Genomic DNA, 27,552 nt, shown 5'->3' with positions numbered 1-27,552 from the left:
TCTTTTCGTCCCATAAGAATTTCCAATAGCACTGCCTCAATTTCTTTCCAATTCATTTCGTGCATGCTTGCAGAAATTTTCCTCTTAACCAATGTTGTGACGCAAGATTTTCACCTCTGTCACTTAAAAAAGATTGGTATCCCGAGAGTTTTGCTTCTTTACCCGTCTCTTGCAGGGCTATAGCTAGGGGTTTCTTATCTAACAGCGTTATCGCAACCAACTGCCCTGGCCCCTAAGGCTGCGACTTCCACGCAGCCTGCGGCACCAGAGGAGGAAAAGATGGTTGTAGAATCGGCTAGACCCCCCCCCCCCCAATGAAACGGAGCGGGGAAGACGCTGATTCATTGGTGGCACAAGAAAGAATATTAGAAGCCAAAATCGAAGCTAAATTTGAATCTTTCATGACCCAAATAACGGGAGAAATAAACCAAATTCAAAGCCAGATCCAAACACTTACGGGCGAAGCACAACTTCAAAGGGCAGAATTAGTTGCCATCGGAGAATGGCAGCAAAAAGCTGAGGAAAATTTTGATCAGCTCTATAATGGCCAGAGGCGCACCAAGTGAGTCTTCAATCTAGCAGTTGAACTGTCGCGGCTTCCAACGGAAGCATGCGTTAGTGGAGGTCGTTCGTTCGCTTCGTGACGTCGCACTGTCACTTGGTACACGACCACATGACAGCGTGAGGTCACGACCAGAGGAGTGCAGGGGCAGAAAGCCGTCCGCCTGGTGGCTGAGGCCGCGAATAACCAATGTATACCCGCCAGTCCTTAGTCGCGGAGGTTCCAGCCCCCGTTCCTCAGGCCTGCGTGCCAGGAGCGGGGAGTAGGGGGCCTCCTAAATCGGTGGAAATTAAAGTTTTAATCAATCAATCAATCAATCAGTGCAGGGGCACGCCAGGCGATGGACGAACGTTTTCAAACCTATAAAAAAATAACCCAAATTTCTAGATTTAGGAAGACGTCTGATGCCGCCACCGGATCCTAGCTTAAATAATAAATAGGCCATAGCTTGGCGGCAATTACAAGCCCGAAATTTCCCGAACCCTGTCTGGTTGTTTCACACCCAGATAAATGAGAGAAAAAATGATAAATGTAAAGCCTGCGAAGCGAGGGGGACCCTCGACCATATACTTCGGAGTGCCCTAAGTCTCTGGGCGCTAGGGACAATATTAAAAGTGGAGAAGCCTGGGTACCCTACTGTGAAGCGACGTCCCCGCTGACCACCAAAAAGCCGTCCGCCTGGCGGCTGAGGCCGCGAATAACCAATGTATATTGGCTAGTCCTTAGTCGCGTAGGTTCCAGCCCCCGTTATTCAGGCCTGCGTGCCAGGAGCGGGGAGTAGGGGCCCTCCTAAATCGGTGGAAATTAAAGTTTCAAACAATCAATCAATCAGTGCATGGGCCCCAACTAGTCTCTTCGGCCGTAGGTCGTTCGCTGTGTGCGGCGGCTACCACGTGATGGCCTCCTCAGCCCGCCGCGTGAGGGAGCTCGCTAGGAGAGGATAAACGGGGCGCCGCAGGCGCGCTCCGCTTAGTCATGTCTGAGGAGTTGCACAAGGCATCGCTGGAGCGATGTACTGCGCGCAAACGCCGGCGCCGTGTCGAGGAGACAAATGAAGGAAGGCAAGATCGGTTGGCTAAGCAACGCGCCTATGCCGCAGAATGGCGAGCCCGGCGGCGTTCTAGAAGTTCAGTGGGCGAGAGTATTTTCATGGACTCTCTGAATGCCGAAGAATCGTCTATGAGTAGTGCAGAGCGATATAATTACCACAGAAGAAAGCGCCGTGAAAAAGAGCGTGTTTATTCCAATAAACTAACAGTAGAAACCATGTTGTGTCCAGAGTAAATCCTTTAGTTGCACAAAAGGCGAAGCCATGCCAAACCACCAGCAGAGCCAAGCGCAGCCAGGGAGGTATTTCTTGTTGTTGTTCTTGTTGTGGCTGTAGGAAGAAGGAAAAGAAAATGCACGGGCCTGCTACTGGCTCTGTAGCTGAGCCACCTCCGCTGCCTCGTGCAGATAGAGGAGAATGTAGAGAAGAAAGAAAAGGAAGAGGGAAAGAAAGACGCGCGCAGCAACAACAGCCGTCGTCCACCACCAGCGGTGGCGTGTGCAATGACGGCTTACAACAGATAAAAATTCGGTGCGAGGCTAGCCCCCGCCGCAAGCGGCGGTGACCAACCTGTACCAGCCCCATCAGGGGAGCAATCACTCAGGCTTAACCAGAGCTAAGACAAAGCTATTTTTTTATTTTCTTCTCTATTTTCCCTTCTGTCCGCACGAGGCTCTGTCCGAGGTGGCTCAGCTACAGAGCCAGTAGCAGGCCCGTGCGTTTTCTTTTCCTTCTTCCTACAGCCACAACAACAAGAACGCCAACATCGGTCAGTCGGGGTGGTGCAGTGGTAAGACGTCCGGCTACTGTGCCGGAGTACCCGGGTTCGATCTCGACCTCGGCGGCTGCGTTTCGATGGAGGCGAAACGAAGAGGCGTCCGCGTGCTGTGCGGTGTTGTAGTTGTGGCTGTAGGAAGAAGGAAAAGAAAATGCACGGGCCTGCTACTGGCTCTGTAGCTTAGCCAACTCCGTTGCCTCGTGCAGATAGAAGAGAAAATAGAGAAGAAAGGAAAGCAAGAGGAAAAGAAAGACGCCCCAACTGAAAATATTGTGCGAGGCTCTGCGTGATTATCTGTGCGTGGTTATCGACCCGCACAGCGCGAGTTTGTGCGTGCGAGGATGTGCGATTCGAGAATGTGCGATTCGAGGATGTGCGAGCGAGAATGTGCGAGTGAGAATGTACGAGCGAGGATGTGCGATGTGTGCACGGTGGGAGAACGTGCAACGTGTTCACGGCGCGAAGGCGTGCACACTGTGAAGATTTTTGTACCCGTGTGTGTGTGGCAAAATTTGTGCATAGCTATCAACATTCAGAGTGCATGGATGTGGGCACTCACTTAAGGCCCCAATATAGTCCGACGTAACGCGCGCGCGCACGTCGCCCTCCGCGACGTTACGACGGCGAAAAACCGAGGTCTATAGTCCAAAGTCACGGCGTGATGGACGTAGCGAGCGCGAGCCGACGCGGCCCAACGTCGCTGACGCGCAAACAGAATCTCGCCTATTTCTCGCCGACCGCCTCAGCCGTGTCGGCCATCCATCCCAGCATTCCTCACGCGCAGTGAAGATGGCGGCTTGCATGTAGACAGAGACTGCGCTATAACCACGCGCGCATTTCAGACACTGTTGCGGAAAAGCTGCTAGAAGGAATTCGAGGGCAGCCCTGCGTTAATGATACCAAGCGGATTGACTATACACAGACGTTCAAAGGAAAGAAAAATGCCTGGGATGCAAACTGTCAGTAGTGCGGCTGGGCACAGCTGTGAGTTCTTCGCTGCGGTGTGTGTACCATGCTCGTTTTAATGCATTGCTCTAGAAGGTGTAACGATGGTGTTGTTTCACTTATCTGCAGTACATTCATTGGAAGAATACCAAAAACTGCGGAAGCGGCTTCGCATAGAGTTGTGACCGGTACACGCCGGAATCGAAGGCCGTACTCGGTTTGGCCTCACGGAACGTCAGCGGCTCAACAACCAGGGAATTCGCGAAATTTATGGAATTCTACAGGAGCTGCAGCCAGCCGAGAATGTGATCCTCATTACTGTGTAATCTCTAACTCCTCTGTAATCGTACATACACTTAAATTTTGATTAGTTTTCAGTAAAACACGCACGTACACAATCATCGTTCCGTCTGTAGCCGTCGTCGACGCGGGCTCAGGCCGTTGCTGGGCTGGACGTCTCCACGGCTGCCTGTAAATGCTTTGTGCCATTTGAACATTCGCAGTAAACACATCGCGTCATTGCCTTCATCACAATAGTAATTAGTGCCTTGATAGGCTGCAGCCAGGTCCCTGTAGGTGCCCTATCGTCTGCTCGAAAATGCACCCCAAAAATGTACCAGCCCTCGAGGGCGTCTTGTGCGCATGCGCGCCGCGGCATCGGGCACGCCAGCCGCGCCATCCTGTAGAAGCGGCAGTTTTTTGATGCGCCCGTCATGGCCGACGTGCCGTGGCTGACGTCGCAGACTTAGCCAGTTGCGTCGAAAACGTCGGACTATATTAGGGCCTTTAGTGCAAGGAATGAGTGCACTCTGAAGGTGCAAGACATTAGTCTGATCTCAAACGATGAGACATTCGGCATGGAAATGCTACCATGCTATGGTGATACTCTGCATGGTTGCAAGGCTCCTACATCACACCTCATGTTTGTGTTGTGCATAATACTAATATGCCAGCTTTAGGCCTTGTGCAAGGCCTCAATCAGTTTCTGCTACAGTTATGACACAAAATGTTTTGCAGAAATGATGCTCTCCATGAGATGAGTCTCAAGTGCAAAGAATGCAAGCTTCCAAAAGATACATGTGGTCACCTGGATTGGCTTTATTGGCTGATACAGTGTGGTCACAAAACATCTGCTTTCGGTCCACCAGGTTCGAGCTTGGATGCAGGTTTCCTTCTTCAGCTGCTCTTGGCCTGTTGGATTCGAGCTTGGATACAGGTTTTCGCTGTGCGACATCTGCAAAATGCAAAAAAAAGCAGGACTATATTCCAAAATCCGAAAATTCAGCTGTCTTTACAAAACATTCTGAGAAAGGGGTAATTAGGTGCTCTATTTTTAATTGATAACAATTCAAAAAGTTTCGATTCTGAACTACAGAAATATGACGAACTGACACAAGAATACAGGCGTTCAGCATCAGTCCATCACAAAATCTAATACCTTAGTCGAACAGATATTTCAAAGGTCTTTGAACCATATCCTATCAATCAAAGACATCTGAGCACTGCTTCATGGAAAGCTACAATAACTAGAGTGAACAGAGCAGTCCAGAACTGGAGACTGGACTTTGAGAAATAGAAGTGTGCATTCTAGATATGGCTTAGCACACAGAGCTAGGAATAAAACCAAACCTGAAATGAAAGATTATGCAATTCTACATATATGGTCATAGAAGAAAAACAAAATTGCACACAGAACAGTACGGAAAGTATATCATCATTGCAACTTGTACAAAAACAGTTGATAACACATCTTCAAAAGTGCACGAGTATTACTTGAGCCCAGCAGCGAATTATCAATGGCAATAGCGGGGTACAAGAGCTTAGTGAGATGATGGAATCTTTCAATGGTGATCGAGAATGCCATGTAGAAGTGGCACAACTCTCCCCAAGTTTACTAAAAGCTTGGTTAGGATTCATGACGGCCCCTCAGCCTTCCTTCCAATAAGGTCGAGAAATACCCTAACCACCCGAGGCAGTGGAAACAGTGCATAGGGATCAGGTTAACTGATATTCACAAACATGCCTTGACTAAGACCTTTACTCCAAGCGGTCCTCGAGGCCCTTTTTTTTTTTTTTTGAAATGAAGCTCCACTTGAATTGCTCGAGTGCATGAGAAAACAGAGCATCTATAAGTGGCAATGACACTACTATGGGGACACCTAGACTTCCACTTGCAAACATGGGGCATCGCAGCTTTCACACACTGTGCAGACTTCGTTCTACTGCATACCAAGCCTTTCATGAAAGTGGATACAATAAGGATTCACAGACCCACTCTCTGAAGCATTGGCTCCGAGAACCTCAATCTGACGCGAAAATACTGAAACATCGTTTCAAGTACGACCAAGAAAAGCCTCCTAAGTTTCTGCGGCTGACGTTGAGCATGGATAACTATCGTCAGTTGCAGATTTCAATGCTGTAGTTGATCATCGCATTATGCTACTGTGGTGTAAACACATTTCAAGTCATCACCAGATACCTTAGCAACATTTCAGAGCACGCCGAGTGCCAAGTTGCAGAAAGCATTTGATGGCTAACAGCAAATGAAACAATGTGCAGTGGTTTCTGTGAACCACTGTGGACAGTGGTGCAATCGTGGGGAATGTCATATTGTAAATAGGAAGACAGCGTGGTACCGGAGGTGCAGTTGTGCCATGGAACACCTGTGCTGCACACATCAATGGCTTTCTGATTGCCTCAAATATACTTGTATGTCTAGATGCAGTGCTGAAGGGGGGGGGGGGTCAATTCTGTCTTTTTAGCTGTGGAGAGATATTTGCAGTTGGTGGAAGGCATGGCTTTTCAAGTGCGCTTAAAATTAAAGCTCCTAGCTTGCTTGGAAACAGAAGCGGCATTTGCTTCTGGAAAGACAAATTTGTTGGCTTGGGTGCATGCGCTATAACATGCTTCTTTGAACCTCACATGTGCTCAACGCTCGCCGCTGAGCACTGAGAGGGCAAATATGCAACTAGGTCACTAGAGTTCACAGCAGTTCGAGCAGTTCTCAATGCCTAAATCCTGTTCTACATCAGCCATATGTCACTGGCAGTGAATGTTGATAGATGTGAATTGTTTTCAGCCATTTTTCACAGCTGACTTGTTCATGCAGTCTGCAAAACATATTTTACTAGGCTGTGACTTTTTTTTTAACGTCCAAAAGCGACTCAGGCTATGAGAAATGCTGTAGTGGAGGACTGCAGAAATTTCAACCACCTGGAGTTCTTTAACGTGCACTGATGTAGCACCGCACATGGGCACCTTGCTTTTAGTCTCCATCGAAAAGCGGCCGCCACAGCCTACTAGCCTGTGACTCTTGAGGCAGCTTGTCGATGCTGTTCACAAGGACTTGGCATTAGAAAATGAGCATGTTACACGTAGTGGCATGCACTTTCCGGGCCAAATTTTGGCCTTATGGCCCATTCGGTTGGGGGGACGAGAGCAGAGGTGCCGAGCAGTACAGAGAAGTACAGGAGCACGCCGAGCGAGGGTGTAATTTTCCTCCCACGGGAACGCTCTCTGCGTGTCGAGAGCAGTACGCCACGACCATTGTGACCGCACTTCCCTCCCCAGCATTCTCCGCCTACCCGCAGTAGCAGCAGTTGCAACCCGAGAAGCAAACACTCCATGTAGAACTGCTTTGCATGCCTTTGTTCTCACAGCGCGGCGATCTGCCTCCTTTGGCCCTTTCGATACCAGCAGTGACTCTCAAACCTGAGCAATGCTTTGCAGCCACCATTTAGAGCGTCACCGACTTGAGAAAAGAAAAAAGATGGTGCGGATACACCGCTTTATGTCATGTGACTTCCTCTACACTCGCTTTAGATGAGGGAGCAGCCGGGAGTGCATTCAGGTTCTCTCAGCAAAGGAAAAGACCTCCTCCTCTACCATTGGAAGCCAGTGATTCTACTCCTGCTCTACCACTGGAGGGCACCCACTTGTCTGAGAGCACTTTCGAAGTGCTCTCGAGGGCGCCTGCTCTCCCGCTCGAATTCGCCATTAGTCTTGCCCCGTATGCCACTTGTGCTGTCTGGAGTGGAGAAATATTTCTGAAGGGTAAGTCGGAAGAAATGCTGAAAAGCATTCAAGAATTTGAACTGAACCTTAAGTAGAGAAAAGACTGTTTTCTGCACTTTATGGAGCTGAGGTAGCGTCGAGTGGAGACATGTTTTTGAATTTGGCCACAAGGGTAAAATTTGAATTAACTATTCCACACGCAAAACACTCATGTCCTAATGTCAAGTCCTCTGAACATTCAGAAGCAAACTCGATATTCACAGGCTGCATGAAAAGGCAGCTGTGAAAAAAAGCTGAAAACGCTTAATGTTAGGCAAAATGTCGCTGCTGCTGTGATATTGTTCATGTAGAGCATGACATATGCATTGAGAAATGCTGTGAAATTTAGTGACCAAATTTGTTTATTAAGATTTGATTTGAAGTTGCTGCTACACTTGATCTTTAAGCTTGCAGGGCTCAGGGGAGAGGGAAGAAAATATGCGTGCTTCTTCGCTACATATACACCCAAACCAACAAATTCAACTCGCTGATTTCAGTTTCCAAACAAAGCTTGGAGCCACAATGGTCACTGCACTTGAAAAGCCATGCCTTCTGCCTACCGTGAATATGTCTCCACAGAACAAGTGAACCAACCGCTTTGACAGCACCGTGTGTCCATAGAGTACATAGTACCCTGATGTGACAAGCAAGCAATTGATGCCTGTAGCACAGATGTTGACATTGTTCACAAGGCTCAATCGCGCTACTAGTGGCCCCAGCTTCCTTTACACGTACTTCTTCATCATCATCATCAGCCTGATTATATCCACTGCAGGGCGAAGGCCTCTCCCATATTTCTCCACTTAACGCGGTTCTGTGCTAGCTGCGTCCACTTGACCCCTGCGAACTTCTTAATCTCATCCGCCCACCTAACTTTCTGCTGCCCCCTGCTACGCTTTCCTTCCCTTGGAATCCAGTTTGTTACCCTTAGCGACCATCAGTTATCCTCTCTTCGCACTACATGTCCTGCCCATGTCCATTTCTTCTTCTTAATTTCTACTAGAATGTCGGTAACTTGAGTTATTTCTCTGACCCACTCTGCACGCTTTCTATCTCTTAATGTTACCCCTACCATTTTTCGTTCCATAGCCCTCTGGGTTGTCCTCAACTTAAGTAGAACTCTCTTGGTTAGCCTCCACATTTCAGCCCCATAGGTGAGTACAGGCAAGATGCAACTGTTGTATACTTTCCTCTTGAGCGATACCGGTAAGCTGCTAGTCATAATCTGAGAGTGCTTGTCAAATGCGCTCCATCCCAATCTTATTCTTCTTATTATTTCCTTTTCGTGGTCCGGTTACTACCTGTCCTAAGTAGACATATTCGCCTACTACTTCCAGTATTTCGCTACCTAATGTAAACTGCTGTTCCTTCCCGAGGCTGTTGAACATTACCTTAGTCTTCTGCATACTGATTTTCAACACGTACTTGCTAAGACCAAAAATGGGAAGACTGCAAAAATGGGGGGGGGGGGGAGGCAGCATTTGTGTACAAAAGGGGGAGGCGGCTGCTACTTTCAGGCAGTGTCTGATGCGTCCTAATCTAAACATCCTAAGCATAAAAACATGCAGCAGCAAGCATGCAATGCATGTCTAAAGGTGTGCGTCCGTCGAGATATCTGCAGGCCGCCACCAAATGTTCTCACTACGTCTCTATAGCCAGGGCAAAACTGATCTGCATGCCCACCACCAGTTTTCTCTCAGTACCATCGGAGCGCTGTTTAAATTTTTTAATGCAAAACCATAACTAGCCCATTTACACGTAATTTCATCCGTGACCGTCGTTGGCTGCGTTGGTTCCGAAAAAAAAAGAGCAATCACGCCATTGCTGAGCATAGAGCAGCTTAGTAACATAAGGCATGCGGCTGAGCTCAATAAGAAGGATCAGATAACATGACATTTGGGCAAAGCCTTTAACCTCAAGTACACTGAGTGGCTGCCCTTAGCTGAGATCGAAAGCAAAGCCAGCACAGCATCTATATCTACTGTGGCTGCATTAGCTGTGCATCACTGCCTACAAGAAGCGCAGTACACCAACTGTTTTCGCAGCCAGCAACACCTACTGTTGCTCGGCTAAAGTCTGTTTTGATTGATTTCCTGCTTAGCCAATGATGCCGATGGTGCTAGTGTGGCCTCTGATGGAGATGCTTGAAATTATAATGCGGCTGCTGATTCCTCGGTGCTGGTTCCGCAAAAGCCATTCTTTGCAGGCAGAAGCCCCTTATCGGAAGATTTAGGGCAGTGATCGTGCAATCAGAAAGTTTGGTCAAACATCTGAAGTCTTCTAAAAAGTCGGAAGGGTTGGCTGCAGGTATGTATGCAACATGCCTTCCCCACAAGTGTGTCCTTGTCTGTGGAAGCCACCAAGCAGAGCAAACTTACTATTAGTCCTCAAATTTGTACCGTAGCTCTGCACTAAGTAGGTTCTGAAACACTGCTCATATACAGTGACAACTTAAAATGTGCAGCACCACAGAAGTATGTGATGATCAACTACAGCACTGGAGTTAGTGATAGACCATGATTATGCCTACTTGGTGTCAGAAGCTGGGATGTCAGGAGGAATACCAAAGCCATACCCAGAAAAAATAATGTGCTAGAAGTTCTAAGTTAACCAGGTTTGACCTGGGCTGTCACTCAGCCAATGCTTCAGAGAACAGATCTGTGCATACTCACTGTATCCACTTTAGTAAAAAGCTTGTAAACCCGCAGAACAAAGCCCACAGAGAGAACAAATGATAAGATGTCAAGTGTTTACAAGTTGAGTGCCAGTCTATGAGCCCTCAAGGTCACATAACTGCCAATAAATGAAAAGCAGGCATTCAGGGCTACGTGGAGTTGAAGTCAATGTATTCTTATGAAGTCAAGATTTCCTGTCACCATACTCAATCTCACAAGCTGTCTGCTGCACCTGGCCCATTCGAGATCATATAGATTATAGTAGGTAATTGTGCTCTTAGGTGCCTCTCACCCCTTGAATTGGCCAGGGAGAAAGTAGGAGCACAATGACCTACTTGGACCCTTTGCAAAACTCAATGCGTCACCTATATTATATAGCAAAATCTTTGTGGGAGAATATTTTTGCACATCTTGGGTGCACAGTCACGTGATACATGGGTGATGTAGCCTATACAGTTGAATCCCGCTATAACGAAATTCACGGTGCACGAAAAAAAATTCGTTCTCGCGGAACTTCGTTATCGCAAAAGTTTGACGTGAAACGCAGAAAGAATTGCCCAAGCAGCAGCAAAGGCGTTTAATGCCAAAAATCTGTAAGCTTGGTTTGCTTACGCTTCACGGCGAGCAACGCCGTCACGCGATTTTCGCACTCGGTCAGCAAACCCATTGCAACATCGTCGTCTCGGACAGCAACGAAATTCCTGATGACATCAAAAGCGTCCATCACCTGTACGGCGGTTGCCGCAGCCGGCGCTTCCTGTATGTCGTCGTCTTCTTCATCGGAAGAGTCCTTATCATTCCGGGCAGCTTTTATGATCTGCTCATCACTCACATCTTCGTGAACAACAACACAAGCGTCAGCGCCGATGTATTCGTCGAGCTCGAGATTAGGCGGCACGGTTCCTATTTCTCCAAGCGTTTTCCAGGCGGCCGCGATCCCCGGAGCCGGTGACGCCTCTTCGTCGTCGTCTGTAACGCCTGGTGTTAGGCCAGCAGAGTGTACGGGTCGACCTTCGGCAAATCCGGCGTGCCTGAAACAGTTCACAATTACTGAGCGCCCCAGTGTGCTCCAGGCAGCAGACATAATCTGCAGTGCCACGTACAAGTCCACCTTCGTGTCTCGGCCGGTTTTAGTGTTAAAAAGCAGCCGCTGAATTAACCTCCCGCGGTAAGCGCGCTTCAGGCTAAGAATCACGCCCTAATCGAGAGGCTGTAAGACAGACGTGCAATTGGGAGGGAAAAACCTCAGCTCCGTGTTAGTGAGCTTGACTTCGTCGGAGTGATGCGCTGAACAATTGTCCAAAAGCAAGCAAACTTTACGGCCCTGCCGCTTCATGTCGCGGTCGAATGCCATCATCCACTCGGTGAAAATAGCGCGGGTCATCCATGACTTGTTGTTCGCCTTGTACTGCACAGGTAGGCTACGAGTTCCCTTAAAACAGCGCGGCTTGGCACTTTTGCCTATGACTAACGGCGGACGCTTGTCCGAGCCATCCATGTTTGTGCAAAGCAGCACTGTGATGCGTTTTTTGCTGTGTTTGCCGCCGTGACAGCGCTGCCCCTTGAAGTCGAGCGTCCTAGCCGGCAACATCTCGTAGAATAGCCCGGTCTCGTCGGCGTTGTAAATGTCTGCAGGCGCGAAGTTGCTTAAAATTCCGGCCATGTTACTCGCCTTCCAAGCAGCTGCTCCGTCCACCTCTGCTGACATTGACTCGCCGCACAACACTTTTCCAACGATGTTATGGCGGGCCTTGAAACGGTTTAGCCAGCCAATGCTGGCTTTAAAATCATCAATGCCAAGTAGGCATGCATAGTTCAAGGCTTTCTGCTGGACGATGCTTCCGGACAGGGGGACGTTGCTGGCTCGTGCTTCCACAAACCACGCATGCACTGCTTTGTCCAACTCTTCATGGAGGGGCCGCGTCACCTTTTTGTGCTTCGAGGATGTGCCTGAAGCAAGTGCCATTCTCACGCTGTCCTTATTGCCTAGAATCGTTGACAGCGAACTTGCAGGAATTCCGAAGTCTTCAGCAATTGCCGCTTTCTTCCTTCCGCTTTCTGCTTGGGCGATTATTTGAGCTTTTTGCTCAAGGGAAAGAGTTTTGCGTTTTTTCACTTGCGTTGCCATCGTGTCCTGCGGATGAAAACTCGTCGTTGTCGAAGAGAAAGGCAGCAAGTGAACAACGCGACCACGGCACAAAGCCAAAATGGCGGAACTGCAATCACGTGATTTCATGCTTAATGTGGCTTTGGATTTGACTTGGACTTCTCGCCAATAAAACGAGTTTCGGTTTCGATTTTGAACGCGAAAATTTCGTTGAAGCGGAAACGCTCTGCAAAAATGGTTCGTTGTGCAGAGAAATTTAGGCCATTAATTCTTATAGGATACTCGCGGGGAATAAAAAATTATTCGTTGTCGCGGAAATTTCGTTGTGGCGGTATTCGTTGTGGCGGGATTCAACTATATGTCACATACACATATCTCCTAGATTTTTTTTTTTTTTTACAGAGGCATGCTGCTTAGTCAAAAGACGCGATGCGCGGGAGTGTAGTGCACACCGATTCTGTGCGTTTGCAATTTTTTGTTTTCGTTCTGTTTCTTCCGATAGTTTGGTGGAACGGCTGGTATGCAATGCGATGCGGGATTCTGGAGTCGTGAGTCTGTTTTTTCACAGCATGTCACCGGGATGGTGCGTTTGCTTTCTGCAGTCTAAAAAAAATGTGCAAGAGTACTTGCCGTGTGCGGGGCTGCATATATATTGAGTACCAGAGTGAGAGTTATTTGCACGCACGCATGCCCATACGTGCCCATACACATGCACTTTTGTAGTGGCGCAAAAAAAAGTAATTCTGTCAAGACAGAGCATCTTCTAAAAGGCACGTAAACTTTGACGTTTGGATTAAGCAATGGAATTATACAAGATGTTTCACATAAGGTTTGCTTTATGGGGTTTAACGCCCCAAAGCGACTCAGGCTTGTATCACATGGGGGGCTTAACTCAAGGTACAAAACCAGCCCATGTGCGGACACAGAAGCAGTCAAACCTTCGGTGCTACAAAAAAAAAAAAGCAAGCATGCACACTGCTCTGTGCTTTGCCGAGGCAGCTCCAAGCCATCACTCACTTGAAACCGTGCTGCCTGCGTTGGCCAGCCTGCCCCCCCCCCTCGATTCATTCATTTTTTCCGCACTGCTAAATAAAAAAAAAAGAAAGCATGCATACTGCTAAGCGTTTAGCTCGCAGGACAGCTAGACTCCCCTCCCATTACCTCCACTCCCCCTTCCCACCCGCCACTCATTTTAAAGGACCAACATCCCAGCACCCTTGCGTCCTTCCCGCACAGACCAGGCAACCCTTTTCTCACTCTCTCCCAGTAGAATGAAAAAAAGCCCATGCAGGACATGCAGGAGTGACATAGCCACGTCACTTTTGTTTCAAAGAGGTTTGGGTTGCTTTGACCTGAGCAGCAGTATAGGGAGCACTCAAGATTTGATTGCTTCTGTGCGCAGCACGTTAGAGCACAGGGCTCGATCGGCCACCCTTGTACCTTAAGTTAAACCCGTTGTGTGAAACGATAGTGCCGGAAAATTGTTGGTTCATAAGCTAAGCCACATCTTTTATGAATTTACAACTTAACTTCAAACACCAACGTTTATGTGCCCTTAGAAGATGCTCTCAGTCTTGACAGTTATTTCTTTTCTGCCACTGCAAAACAGCATGTGTGTGGCGTGCGTGTGTGCAAGTAACTCATGCACTAGCCTTGCATGTTTTCATTACAATGAGGAAAACAAATGCACAATCCCTGCAGCGCACTGTGAAGAAGAACACTCTTGACTCCGTGTCCTTGCATTGCTCGAATACCACCAACGCCACTAAACCACCGGAAGAAAAAGAATGAAAGCTAAGCAAAAGATAGCAAATGCACAGAATCGGCGCTCACTCTAAATTCCCTTGCATCATGCTTTTTGACTGAGCAGCGCTTCTCTCTCAAGGAAAAAAAAGAATACAAACTCCACAAGATATGTGTACGTAACACATAGGCTATGTCACTGATGTATCACATGATTGTGCACTGAAGACATGCAAAAATATCCTCCCAATTCCCTTTGGGGCAGAGGGTGCAATGCTGAATATTTCTGTATCAAACCTCATGTTATGCACGAATCTGACGAGAAGCATGCCTTCACTATTGAAAACCAGAAGGGCGGAAGTGGGAGGGGGGGGGGGGGGGTTATGAATTTTGTTACTGAGTGGAGCAGGTAATGGATGTGGTCATTGTCACAAGAAATGTCTCCTGGCAGCCACCTATTTCTGCCGCCAAAACAGGTTTGGTCGCCACAGTGAAGGGGTTTGCGCTGAGCAGAGAAGCATTGCAGAAATATTCTGCCAGAAAAACCCCATACTTCATTCATGGTCTATGATTACATATGGCATAGTATTATCAATAACACTCCCCTGTTTTCTCTTTTCACTTTACATACAAATTATATTCGTACTCAGTTTAGCTACCAAAAAAGTGCAGGGGGGCCTTTTAGAGAGGAAATTTGTCAGAGCTGATTTATAAGAAAGCAGCCATCAACGGGTCTAGTTGAAGACAGGAAGACCAGAAAAATAACCCTCCAGAAAGGTCTTCAAGGAGTTCCAATTTGAGAAAAATTTATTCACAGTAGTTTTGCATAAATGTGTGAAATTTAGGAAAACAAAGACAAACATGCTGAAAAAAAGAAAAATTAAATAGGGACAAGAGAGGTGGCAACTGCAAAAAAGAGAGCCACCTGTAACCGTGGTCTAGACGCATGCCAGGCTGTCACTTTGGGTTTATATTATATAGGCTCATGCTCTCTTCGATTGTTCCCTCTGAAGTGCACTTTTAGTTTTCATGTAGGCTTGCTTTTAGAGAAAAACCATGCAATTTTTTTGAGAATTTTAAGCAGCAAATAATTTCAGGAGTTCCAAAGCTCTCTGAAATAGTTCCTGAAAACCAAGCGTACTCAATGATATCAAAGACCTGTGTAAACCACACTCCATGATCATCATATTGAAGGGAATGGCTTACCAGCCCAGCCTCTGGGGCCTGTGCCCAATAAAGTATGGATGCATCATGTAGAACTTATGAAATCAGCTGGTAATGACATCTGTTTCAAAACTTCTGGCTTTTCCTATCTTAAAGTAAGCTCGCATTTTCAGTAAGTAGCACTTTAGTGGATAGAATGCAGTAATTTATAATAAAAGACAGCTTCAGCTTGTCCTCAATGTCCTTTTATTACTCTAAAGCTGAACATGAGCTATGAGAGACATCAAGAAGGAGAGCTCTGGGTTAATTTCCAGAGCCCTCTTCCACAAAAGTTCTTCAAGCTATGCAGTGGCACCAAATGTGGGCAGGCAAATTTGCATTTTGCCTATATCAACAGGCCACAGGCACCATTCCACTCCGCATTCTCAAACTCAACAGCCAAATGTCATAGCCAATAAGCAACGGCAGCAAGCAAAGAAAACACTGAAGAAACCTAAATGTCAAAATAAACATGAGGGGTCACAAATGCAGTAGTGGTTTAGGCAAATAAAAAACTACACATACTGAAAGATGTCTTCAGTACTTACATCAATGTCCTGCTTCTTGCCCACCACAGCACAGCACAATTCCGGCAAAGGGTATAGAGCTTGAAGGAGCCATTGCTTACGAAGCCACATGGAACTTGCTGCAAGGTAAAAAGTACCATGACCCAAGAAATTAGTGAAAACGTAATATGGTGCAACACGTACATGCAGAGGCTTTGTGAGCAAGAAATAAAGGCACAGAGTAGGAACACCACAATACTGTTTTTTTTTTCTTGAAATGATGCACGACATGCTGGTGCAGGTCACTGCATGAAATTTGCCTCTGCCTGCTAAATAATCTTAAATTATTATTTTTTTAATTCAAAATTTCACTTTGGGATTCAATTAGTTGAAGGGCGATTGCCTACAATGCCAGAGAAGAAACAATGTTGACATCACCCGAGACATACCAACAGTGAAATAAAATAACTCCTTTCACTCCATCTCGTCGCCAGCCTGGCAAAAGAGCAAGTCAGTAATCACAGTGCCCCTAGTTACAAATAAAAAAGCATTTACTTGACCTTAACTGCAAGTGCATTTTAACAGCCTATCCATAATCCACCAGTTCCCACTAGGTTCGAGATCAGACAAGCCCTCCCTTTCTTTATGCTTTACATCGAGCGAGCACCTTAATTGGTACTGCAGGGCCTAATACATGCCTGCAACTACAATACTACTTTTCTAAGAGATGTGGAACTTCATTAAAATTCATTTTATGACCGAAGTAGCAAAGATTGTATTTTATCTTGAAAGAAGCAGCAAGAAAAAACAAGGGTATGAAAGGAGACAATACGGGCACTAGCTTACAACTAATGTTTATTGAAGCACACATGAAATATATAGAGAAGACGAGCAACAACGCAAACCACTCAATCACTGATAAGCAAAAAGCAAGACATGAATCACTAAAATTTAAGAACAGTTCCCTATCTAGATAACCCAACTCACTGCATGGTAACATGATGGATGGCTCACTAACACATTCATTACCTAGTTGTAAAATATGTCTAGCTTCAATGATTTCTCAGCTGATTTGCAATGGATGACAGCCAGAATGTGCACAGCAGAAAGAAACTGAAAGCAACCAGTGCATTCTTACAATGCACAGCCAAGTTGACCTCTACCTATATCTACTCAAATGGAACCGTTCGGAAGTTTTAGTGATTCATGTTTTGCTGTCTGCTTATTGGTGACTGAGCGGTTTGCAGTGTTGCTTGGCATTATATATTTCTTATTTGCATCAATAAACATTAGTTGCGAGTTAGCATCTGCTTGCTTCTTTTCACGTCCTTGTTTTTTCGTGCTGCTACTTTCAAGATGACACCTTACCAACTCACCCAAATTACATCCTTATGATTGTATTTTAGTCAGTGAAATTTTACTTCATGTGACACTAATCAACACACATGACCACGTTTCATGGAACTTAAAGCCAATCAATGAGAGCCTCATCATAAAGCATGAAAGTTGGCTCAGATATGCAGCTCTCCATGCCAACACAGCTTGCACAGACATGATTTTCTGTGGTAAACAAAACACTGGGCTGCTGCAAGGGCGGTACAGAGCAAGCAGAGGGTGCTCTGACACTGAGAAGAAATGTGGCATTGAATCTTGCTGTACATGGAGGCAATGTTTTGGGGATATGCAGCTGAGTCTAGGTACGAAAGAAAAGGAGAAAAGTTTCTGTCCCCTTGCCGTGAAGAGTGGTTTGCTCACTATTTGGGCTAGGAGTGTACTGGGCTGAAGTGAAGGGAGGAAGTTGGAGAGTTGATGCAAGGTCACTAGGGCTGAAGTAACCCACTCTACATGGCAGGGGGAAAGAGGTATGTTGCCTCTTCCTTTCTGCCTAACTTGTGGTTTCTACGTGGACATAGACCACCAACCACCGCGGGTTCGAGCGTCGCGCGAGCCGAAGCCCCGATCAGCCGTCACCGCGCGCGCACTGAAACACTGCAGCGCGCACTCAACCTTCACCGGGAGGAGAGCACTTCGCTGCAAGGACACCAACCTCCAAGTTCACAAAGGAGACGTTTATTGAAACGCCATCCTCCAGCGGCACACACACACACACACACACACACACACACACACACACACACACACACACACACGCGCGCGCGCACACACACACACACACACACACACACACACACACACACACGCATACACATACACATATTTACAAACGCACATACGCATATTTACAAACGCACATACACACACATACGCAGTCACCGTGTCAAGGGAGCGCGCGAGGAGCTAGGCTCCCCTGCGCGCACAAGTGACACGGAGTGCGCGCCGCAAGCACGCAAGGGCGTGCTGTGATCTCTCTCGCAGTGACCAAAGGGTTCCTTTGAGAGAGTGTGGGCAACCACCGCAAGGTACGCCTGTCGCGGATCGTTGGATCACGATCGACAGGCTCGAGTTGCGCTCTCAGGTACGACCCGGAGCAGACGAACTCGAGTACGCACTGGTCTGCGCGGACAAAGGCCGGCAGACAAGAACAGTAGCGTACGCACCTTACGATGTCTCGGAGGAGTCTCCCCCTGGGCTCCGCTCGGACAGTCGCGCGAGCGCGGCTGTCGAAGCGGTGCCGTGTTCCCGCCAAAAGGCGCCAATGAGAACAGCCACTGGGACGCCAGGGCGGAGCTGTGGCCCGAACGACAGTGACAAGTCGTTCGAGCCCCTCTCCGCCGCCTCAGGCGGGAGAAAGGGAACGGGGAGAACAACTGGGAAGCGGGCGGCGGCCGCGCAAAGGGCAGCCGCAGCAAGCCCGAATCCCACATCCTCCTCTCCTTAATTGCCCTCCTACCCATCAGTGAAAGCACGCGGCAGGTCCCCAGCATGAAGAAAAGAATGCTATCCTCACGCAACAGTCAACTACACTTCAGTTCCAGCAAGAAAGATCTCGAAAAGACAGACACTCAAGAAAGACAAACATTAGCAAGGCGCACAAAAAAAAATGAACAAGATGACATGAAGAATAATGTACAAAGTTCCGGAGGCTAAGTAACAACGGCTATGTACAGAACACAATCATGTACAGAACACCACTATGTACAGAATAACTATGTACAAACACAACTATGTACAGAACAACTATGTACACACACAACTATGTACAGAAGTTCCAAAGTTCGTCGGTGCAGCTCAGGGAGCCTGCGGTGACTCACCGCTCGTTGACTTCTGGGTGGCCAACGTTCATCCTTGGCTGCAAACGATCTCGGTCGGTGGTGGTACAGGTTAGGTGCAGGGACAGCGAACACGCCGAAGAGGCCCCGGGTGTGAAAAGTCCGTGACTCCGTGGCGATCCAGGGCGCACATGGGAAGACCGCGCGGGGCTTCCTTTCCACCGCGCTCCGCACACGCCGGCAAACACACATGGCGCGATGTCGTCGCCTCCACGCCCAAGCACGCACACGCACAGCCACTCACACACCAAAGGGTGATGCCGACCTTCCGCGGCGAACCTGTCCCGAGCACCTTCGCAACCGCCGCGGCGGCCCTGGGTGAAAGGGGCATCGTCCATTCTCCCCGTCCCCAAACGGCCCCAACTTCATTTCCACACACACCGAAAAAAAGCCGCGCGTCGGGGCTGCCTAATGAGCAACCCTCGCAATTTCAAGAAGAAAGAGGAGAGAAGACGCGCTGTACAAAAGAAGGCACTCGCTGTACAATATTTACAAGATAGGAAGCAATAACAAAAACAGAAGAAAGCGAAAAATGTGGAGAGACACAAAGACAAAATAAAATACAAAGGCTGGAACTGAGCGAGCTAGAAAAGGTAGAGACCAACCTTGCTTCCGGGTAGGGTTGAACGAGCAAGCTCGCTCGGTGAAACGGTATGCCTTCGGTTGCGGAAAAGGCCCGCCGTCCGGCATCAATCACATAGGTGACCGTCGCCTCACCTTGTACCGGTGCGGGGCACGGCTGCGTTCCACCGCATCGGGTGTGCCTCGGCGCTTGCCTGTGGTGACAATGGGCACCAGCGCAAGCTTGTCAGACCGTTACGCATAGGCCTTCAGGTCTGCAATGTAGGCACGGCTGGCTTTCCCCATAGGGGGATTCTCCAGCAATGAGCCCCTGCTTGTTACTGGGGAAATGCCCCATGAAATCGCAGGTGGCCATCTGCCACGGACGCACACTGTCAGTTGGTTTCGTCATGCCCGGTGGCTTGCCACCCCTCGACTTCTCCATTTGACAGACATGGCAGGAACGGCAACAGCGGAAAATGTCGCGCTTCATGCCGGGCTGTAGTCACCGATTGACTCAGTTTCTTGAAACCTTGGAGCCATTCAGATGACCAGCCAATGGTTTGTCGTGAGAGAAACGCAACAGAGCGCCGCTCAGACATTGGGGAATAGCCACTTCAAATGGTTCATGGACTCATCATCCGTGGCTATGTATTTCAGCGCGAGCCCGTCATGGCCCAGCAAATATGAATCCGCGGGGCACGCCGCGACACACGCTGGCTCGTGCCCCCCCTGCGCCCGCTCAATACAAGTAGCGTACCGGCGCTGCGCCCGCTGCAATACAAGCAGCGTAACGGCGCTTCGTCTCCCAGAGACCGTCGCTGACATCGCGACAAAACGGGTCATTTTGCTGGACCGTCGTAGCTCTTCATGGCTGAAAACGATCCCAGTCATCCCAAAGGAGAGCCTGGTTTCGTCCCCCCGCAGGTTCGCAGCAAAACTTCCGCTGGCATCGGCGTCTCAGATGTGCTCTCAAAGAGCTTTCACCCTCGCCTGCTTTGCGAAGCGCTGCTTACCCGGATAGCGGAATGGGGAACACGTCTGCGGGCGTCCCCTCCGTGCCGCTCTGCGGCTCGTCCGCTGTTTCGCCCCCTTCGCCCGCCGTCCGTAAAGACGCCGCCGCGGGCGAGTGGGGCACGGGATAGCGCGTCAGCTACCACGTTCGTTCTCCCCTGTAGATACTGCACCGAAAAGTCGAAATGCTGTACCAAGAGAGAATGGCGCGCCAGCCGGCTCGCAAGTTCAAGGAGCCGCATCAGCCAACTGAGCGCGCTATCGGTCCGGTTTCCAGAGGGAGCCCGGCCGACGCCTCGCCGTTCCCCGAACAGAAATGTCTGCAAGCGGGGTACGGGTGCTGTTGTGCGAAGATGCCGGCAGCGGCGGCGTCGCGCACATTGCTTCCGCAACGGCGTAAAGCTGAAACAGCGGAGGCATATGGTCAACGGTCGCACCGCAGGGTGGTCCGAAGAACCATGTAGCGTGTTTCAGTGCCTTTGCCGAGTGCCGCGCAGGGGGCGGCAGGCATGGCGCATGAGCTTGATCGTCAAGGCGACCGGCTCGGCCGATGTGCTGTCCAACGACTCATGGAGCCAGGGACAATTCACGTTGGGCGCCAGTTGTGGTTTCTACGTGGACATAGACCACCAACCACCGCGGGTTCGAGCGTCGCGCGAGCCGAAGCCCCGATCAGCCGTCACCGCGCGCGCACTGAAACACTGCAGCGCGCACTCAACCTTCACCGGGAGGAGAGCACTTCGCTGCAAGGACACCAACCTCCAAGTTCACAAAGGAGACGTTTATTGAAACGCCATCCTCCAGCGGCACACACACACACACACACACACACACACACACACACACACACACATACACATATTTACAAACGCACATACGCATATTTACAAACGCACATACACACACATACGCAGTCACCGTGTCAAGGGAGCGCGCGAGGAGCTAGGCTCCCCTGCGCGCACAAGTGACACGGAGTGCGCGCCGCAAGCACGCAAGGGCGTGCTGTGATCTCTCTCGCAGTGACCAAAGGGTTCCTTTGAGAGAGTGTGGGCAACCACCGCAAGGTACGCCTGTCGCGGATCGTTGGATCACGATCGACAGGCTCGAGTTGCGCTCTCAGGTACGACCCGGAGCAGACGAACTCGAGTACGCACTGGTCTGCGCGGACAAAGGCCGGCAGACAAGAACAGTAGCGTACGCACCTTACGATGTCTCGGAGGAGTCTCCCCCTGGGCTCCGCTCGGACAGTCGCGCGAGCGCGGCTGTCGAAGCGGTGCCGTGTTCCCGCCAAAAGGCGCCAATGAGAACAGCCACTGGGACGCCAGGGCGGAGCTGTGGCCCGAACGACAGTGACAAGTCGTTCGAGCCCCTCTCCGCCGCCTCAGGCGGGAGAAAGGGAACGGGGAGAACAACTGGGAAGCGGGCGGCGGCCGCGCAAAGGGCAGCCGCAGCAAGCCCGAATCCCACAAACTTCAGCTGCATAGCCACAGTTATCCCCGAGTATAGTGATGAGCTACCGTGATCAAGACTTGTAGAACTGAAAACTGAAAGTAACAAAGGGGTATGGCATGATTAAAATATCTATGGTGTCCAGGTGAATAGCACGCTGCACTCCAGGGTTGCTGACTGCGCATTTACTTATTTTATTTAAAAAAAAACAGTAGTTAGTGAACCATAAATATAATACTTCTGCTATTATCAAGATTCCACAGCTCTGTAAACTGCATGAAGAAAGTGAAACTCAATAGCTTGCACTGACAACTCACCAGGCACCCACTGGTGAAATAAAAGTGGAGCAAAATGTCATCTGCATTCACCACATTCATCATGAAGGTATTGCAGACACTAAGCATAGCTCACCATCATAGCACTTCTGATATCATATCCAAGCCATCTATAAAGCTACCTAGCTTGTTACATGAACATATCAACAGATGACTTTTCAATGGTCATATGACTGACCAAATTCTCATGAAAAAAAAAATGTTTATGACTAAATCAGCACTTTTCTCAGAGTTCACTGCATGGGAGTGAGTTCGTCAACTGCTAGTGTTTCAGAAAAAGGGGTCATCAAACTGTAAGTAACCTGAGTTGAGTTGCAAACAACAAAATTTCGGAGAGTGGTGAGGAGCAGACTTTGTGGCATTACGAAGGTCATCTACTAACGCTAACAGTAGGCAACCTTGATTTGATGACAGGGTTCAACATGCCAAAGAAACTTAGACAATGAGGGTCAGCAATAGTAGGTAGCTCTGGATAATTTTGACTATCTGCACTTCTTCAATGTGCACTGACACTGTACAGCACATGGGGACTTAGCGTTTTGCTACCACCGAAATGTAACCACCCCGGCTCAGACCGAGCCCGCGTCACCCAGCTCACTAGTCAAATGCCCTAAACACTGAAACCACCACAGTGGGGTGCAGGCAGCCTTGAAGAGGGTTACATTTGCAGGCATGTTTTGTACAAGCCAAACTTATATAAGCTGGGTATGGCCAAGCTGCGGCTAATGAGTAGCATGAGGCTCCTTGCAAAGTGCAGATACCGACAGCTTGGCACCTGTCCACCACCCACCATTTGCAGTATTTCTGCCTCTACAGCCAGCTTCTCTGTTCTTTCTCCTTTAAGTTCCAAACCACCTATTGTTTAGAATTCTTTTGAACAATGAAACAATATGCCACCCTTATGGACATACATCTAACAGAGCTGCTCACGACTGTAACCATGCTCATTCGAGAATTTCAATATGCTTGCTTTACAAATGGGGCAGTAGAGGCATATTAACAATCGTGGCATGAGTTCTTCACTGTGACCACCAGCTTTGTTAAATGAAAAAAAAAAGTCATTATCATTTACTTTGCTCTTTGTAAAATGTTGCCTTTTTAGTCAAGAGTTCTCATTAAAGGTATGGCAGCAGTTGCGTAGGCCCATAGCTAAAGAGCTCTCTGACATATGCCCGCATTGTATTAGCTTGCTCGTATATTGAACTGAGCCTTAGCAAGCTTCATGCAAAGAGATGTTTGCCCATGCTAACATCTTGGCATTTCCATAATGGCGCAGATCAGTGTCTTCACTCTACTTGTGCTATGAGCATTCCTGTCATTAGCACATATTGAAAGTAAAAAGGATGACAGCAGGCAATGCGACATATGCCAGCAGAGACACGTTCACCTGCTTTTCCTCTGCACATACAGTGAATTACAATCCCAGAAGTGAAGTGGTCTGCCTGCTCCGCAAAAGAGCACCTGCATCCAGTACAGATTGTGTCCCCATTGCGTTTGGAACTCATGCCAGCGCAAGTAGGTGGTGCCCATGAACTGACAGAAGAATTGCCTGTTATTCTGTGTGCTAGCCCGTGCTTCGTCTACACGTGCCAGCTGTTTTTAAACCTGTAATAGGTCTGCATTTCTCCCGCTGCTTCTTGGGATGGCATTGACATCAACAGTTTATGCCATTCTTTCGTATAGCCGAGTGCGGGCAAGCAGGGTAAAATTTCTTTGGCACTATTCTCAAATAAAAGGAAGTCGCAGTTCACCATTTTCACTGTTTCAGAGTTCAGGAATGGCTTTAAGATCATGAATAGCACATAAAGATGATTTCCGCACAAAATCTTCTAGTCACACTCCGAGCTGAGGTCTTTAAAAAAGATTATTGCATAATACTGCTACTCTTAGACTTGCTGTCCTCAAGAGTAAGCACTAGTTCATGACAGCAATTTGCATTCATAGCAGTGGCAAGTAATAATCATCTATTATGGAGCACAGAGGGCACAGTCAGCACAGCAGAGCATGCTACTGGAAATAGAAGGTGCAGCTGAACAAATACTCAAGCAAACTTCTAGCCGGTTCTGTTGATTTCGGAAGAGCAATCCACTGCTCCAGGGACCGATCTTGGCTCAGCAATCGCTCCCCATCTGCATTGGAAAGATGGGACCTGTGTTCCGGATCTGCATTTGGAATACAGTTACTCCAAAAAGAGCAGAAAATAATGTTCTGTAAGTCACTAAACCCTGTGATTGGAATTGACTATTAGTAAAGTCTTGTCATCTATCACCTCGATCTGCTCATAATTTAAGTAGCATTATAAAAGTCTGCGATTCTGCAGGAACCTCTGATCTCACACCAAGAATTCAGTGCCCATAGCAGGCACAACGCGCATCTAGAGATGCCAGGTAATGTAACTCGAAAGAAATGTTATGCTAACTCTTCTTTACCTACTAAGAGAGCAAACAGTATTTCTGTCATCGAACCTTCTTTTAAACACTATTTCATGGCAATGGCAAAAGGCATTTCGAGTCAACTGGAGGTCTAACCTAGTACAGTGGCGATGAACGAGCCCCTGAGCCTGCCATGTGCCAAGGCGTAAATGCACTTCACTGCAATGTACGAGTAAACAAGTGGAAGGCTGGAAGCTTGAACAATCTGTTTCCAGTAAACAGTGACATTTGGGTGGTTAGGTTGGAATACCAAGCAAGCACTCTGCCCATAGCTTTATCTACTAGATTTCCTCTCAAAGGTATAACCAGCAAACAATGTCTGCAACTTAAGCCAGGAGTACATTCCCAGCATGTTCTGAATGTTCTGAAGACTTCGATCATCACATTTACTTTTTAATCATGCCAGTCACCTCAACATCAAATCAATATATGTGGCAGCTTATGGAACCCTCGCACATACAAAACACACCGAGAAATGCAAGCCAGTCAGTCTAAAGGCAGCCTATCATCAGCATATTGTTCATGGCCTTCACAGGGCCACCAAGTTTGCTCCCTGACCACCCTATGAACATGCAGTGTTTGCACCCCAAATCGGGTTACAGAAAATGTGGCGGCTCTTTAAATGAAATAGGAGCAGTGCACCAAGAAAGGCAAAAGTTTGTCCCTAGCTCCCATTATGTCAACTGAAGAATGTGCAGAGTCAGACAAGAAATATGGATTTCTGAAAACATGTATTCTGTATAGAAATATGAGTGATATCTAGGAAGATAGTGGTACCAGTGCAGTAAGCAGTCTGCCCCTTGTGCATCATGAAGGGCCAATGCTCTCGAACTTCCAAACCTTTTATCATGCCAAAACATGCTCACCCGATCAATTATGAATTGTGAAAGGCTACACACTCTAAAGTGGAAACAGTTCCATGCAAAAAAAGTAAAAAAGAAGCCAAATGCAGAATGTGATGTGACTGTTCAAACAATGTCTGGAAGTGCACGTGGCAACCAAGCAATTCATAAATGTGGTAGCCATTCATAATCTAGATCCAGACACAACACTAATTCCATATCAACATCTACCGTTGCTTCTACAAAACATGCATAAATTTAAACAAAAACACCACAACTGAATGATACTTTAAGCAAAGGCTTGCTTTGCTTGGAATTCTGCATGCACTCTTCATTTTGAAACTTGCATGAATTTCATATTCTCACATCTGTGATGAATCAGTGGTATAATGAGTACAGAAAAACTGCACATTTTGATTCACATTTCATATTAGAGAAGATGAAAATGGGGCATCTCAGCACTAAGATTTTTTTTTCGCTTCATTTGTAAATAATTAAACAAGAAAATCAATACTATTGGTACTGTTGAATGCATAATTACCTTTACACCTTACTGACATTTCTGGACTGAAGGTCTGAGTTTGGTGTCTGTCATTTATATGCGCTTAGTAGTTTTTGGGGATTACTTCAGTCACGACCAAAGTATGAAAAAGAAAATATCAAGCCCAATACAGGCGAAAAAATTCAAAATAGCTCAAAACTTTTTTTTTCCCCTTCTGCTACCCAAGGCTCGACAATGGAGTTTAAGTACGGTTGCTGCTGAATCATACTGCCGTCGCATGTTCGCCGGCTCCATATCTCGTCATCCGCAATATTTATGGAACATAAGAATAATGATCTAGCCCTGTTGTAACGCAGGTAGGTTTTACCACTTATTCAATCCGTGTAGTTGCAACTGCACAAGCGCCGGATCTTTAACTGCAGCGCAACATAAGGCCCGGGTCGAGGCACTTGGAACTGGCCCATTCTAAATTCTTGCCGAAGGCTGAATTGCAGTAGGCGCCAGCATCGTGCACCCCGCAATGGTCTTACGAGTGATGATTTGTACGGCATATCCTACTCTGAGCGTGCAGCCCCTGGCACTAACTGTCTCTTTTCCTAGACACTGCAAACGCATTCACCCTTCCCTCGTCAAAAGCAAACTACCGTATGTTATAATGACATGCGCGTCTTGATGTTTACGAACTAGCGCTGTGTTGGCATGCATCATCAGTTCTGCGCAAAGTTTTTAGGAGAATGTACAGGAAAGATGGAAATTAACTTACCTCCGAGATGTCAAATGTATGCCGAGTGGTGGCCGCCCTCCAATAGTCCCGTCGTCAGCGTAGTGTTTGCAGTGAGAGCGCACAAAGGAAACGCACTACCTGTCGGGCACGCGAGCACACTTTTTGCACAGGTATGCACACAACCTTACCACGCTTCTGCACATCGCACGAGCTATTTTGTTGCGCTCTGTGCCTCGTATATCTCGAAATAAAGAGCCGCCAGCAGCAAGGCCCCCAACAACACACAAGAGAAAAAGGCGCGACGCCACCAACTCATAATGGCTACGGCTAGCACTTCGATCCGCTTCGGCTGCCTCGTCTGGTTTCGACTTGTTTCGGTTTCGGAAGTCGCTGACCTAACGACTTTGCTGCTCGCCGAACAGTGGCAAGCACGATGTCGGGCGTCTACGCGCTAACGCTGCATGTTTGTCGTGTATACGCGCCTGTAGTTTGTACATTCAAAAATTAGCAGTGCTAGCGAAAGACCACCGTGAGTTTCGCTTCTTTTCTCGCGATGCTGGACAAACTGCGTGCTTTGCTTGTCATGGACGTTAGGTTGACCGCAGTCTGTGGTTCGGCGAATCGGAGCTTTGGCCCAAATTCATTGCCAAGTTCCTTGCGAAAACTCCTGTTCATAAACAGTTACAGTGGCAATTGTTTGTTTGTTAATATTGAAAGACTATACGGCGTTTTACAGATCAAGTGATTTGTTTGGAAACAGAAGATGCTGAATTAATTGTGCTCGCTCATAAAAAACAGTGGGCGAGCCCAATTCGGCTCGCCCGCTGTTCCTTTATGGGCGCC

At 48.0% G+C, this 27,552-nt stretch overlaps 1 protein-coding gene across 2 annotated transcripts; it reads right to left on the bottom strand.

Annotated features, from left to right (window-relative positions):
* Window positions 1–3,648: 3,648 nt before the first annotated feature.
* Window positions 3,649–27,284, bottom strand: LOC146193274 (uncharacterized). Of its 2 annotated transcripts, XM_084602633.1 has the most exons (4): window positions 26,749–27,284; window positions 24,251–24,338; window positions 15,663–15,760; window positions 3,649–4,567 (listed from the first exon to the last, which is right to left on the bottom strand). In XM_084602633.1, exons 3-4 carry the CDS (start codon window positions 15,750–15,752, stop codon window positions 4,328–4,330), a joined length of 330 nt encoding a protein of 109 aa, XP_084458759.1. In that variant the 5' UTR covers window positions 15,753–15,760; window positions 24,251–24,338; window positions 26,749–27,284; the 3' UTR covers window positions 3,649–4,327. The 2 variants fall into 2 exon arrangements, with proteins under 2 accessions (XP_084458759.1, XP_084458760.1); XM_084602634.1 differs by lacking the exon at window positions 24,251–24,338.
* Between the last annotated feature and the right edge of the window lie 268 nt (window positions 27,285–27,552).

Source organism: Amblyomma maculatum, chromosome 4 (genome assembly GCF_055883805.1).
Source record: "Amblyomma maculatum isolate TAMU_Amacu chromosome 4, ASM5588380v1, whole genome shotgun sequence".
Taxonomy (NCBI): Eukaryota; Metazoa; Arthropoda; class Arachnida; order Ixodida; family Ixodidae; genus Amblyomma; species Amblyomma maculatum.
The sequence above is the reverse complement of the archived record's forward strand: the minus strand, read 5'-3'. Positions and strand labels throughout refer to the sequence as shown.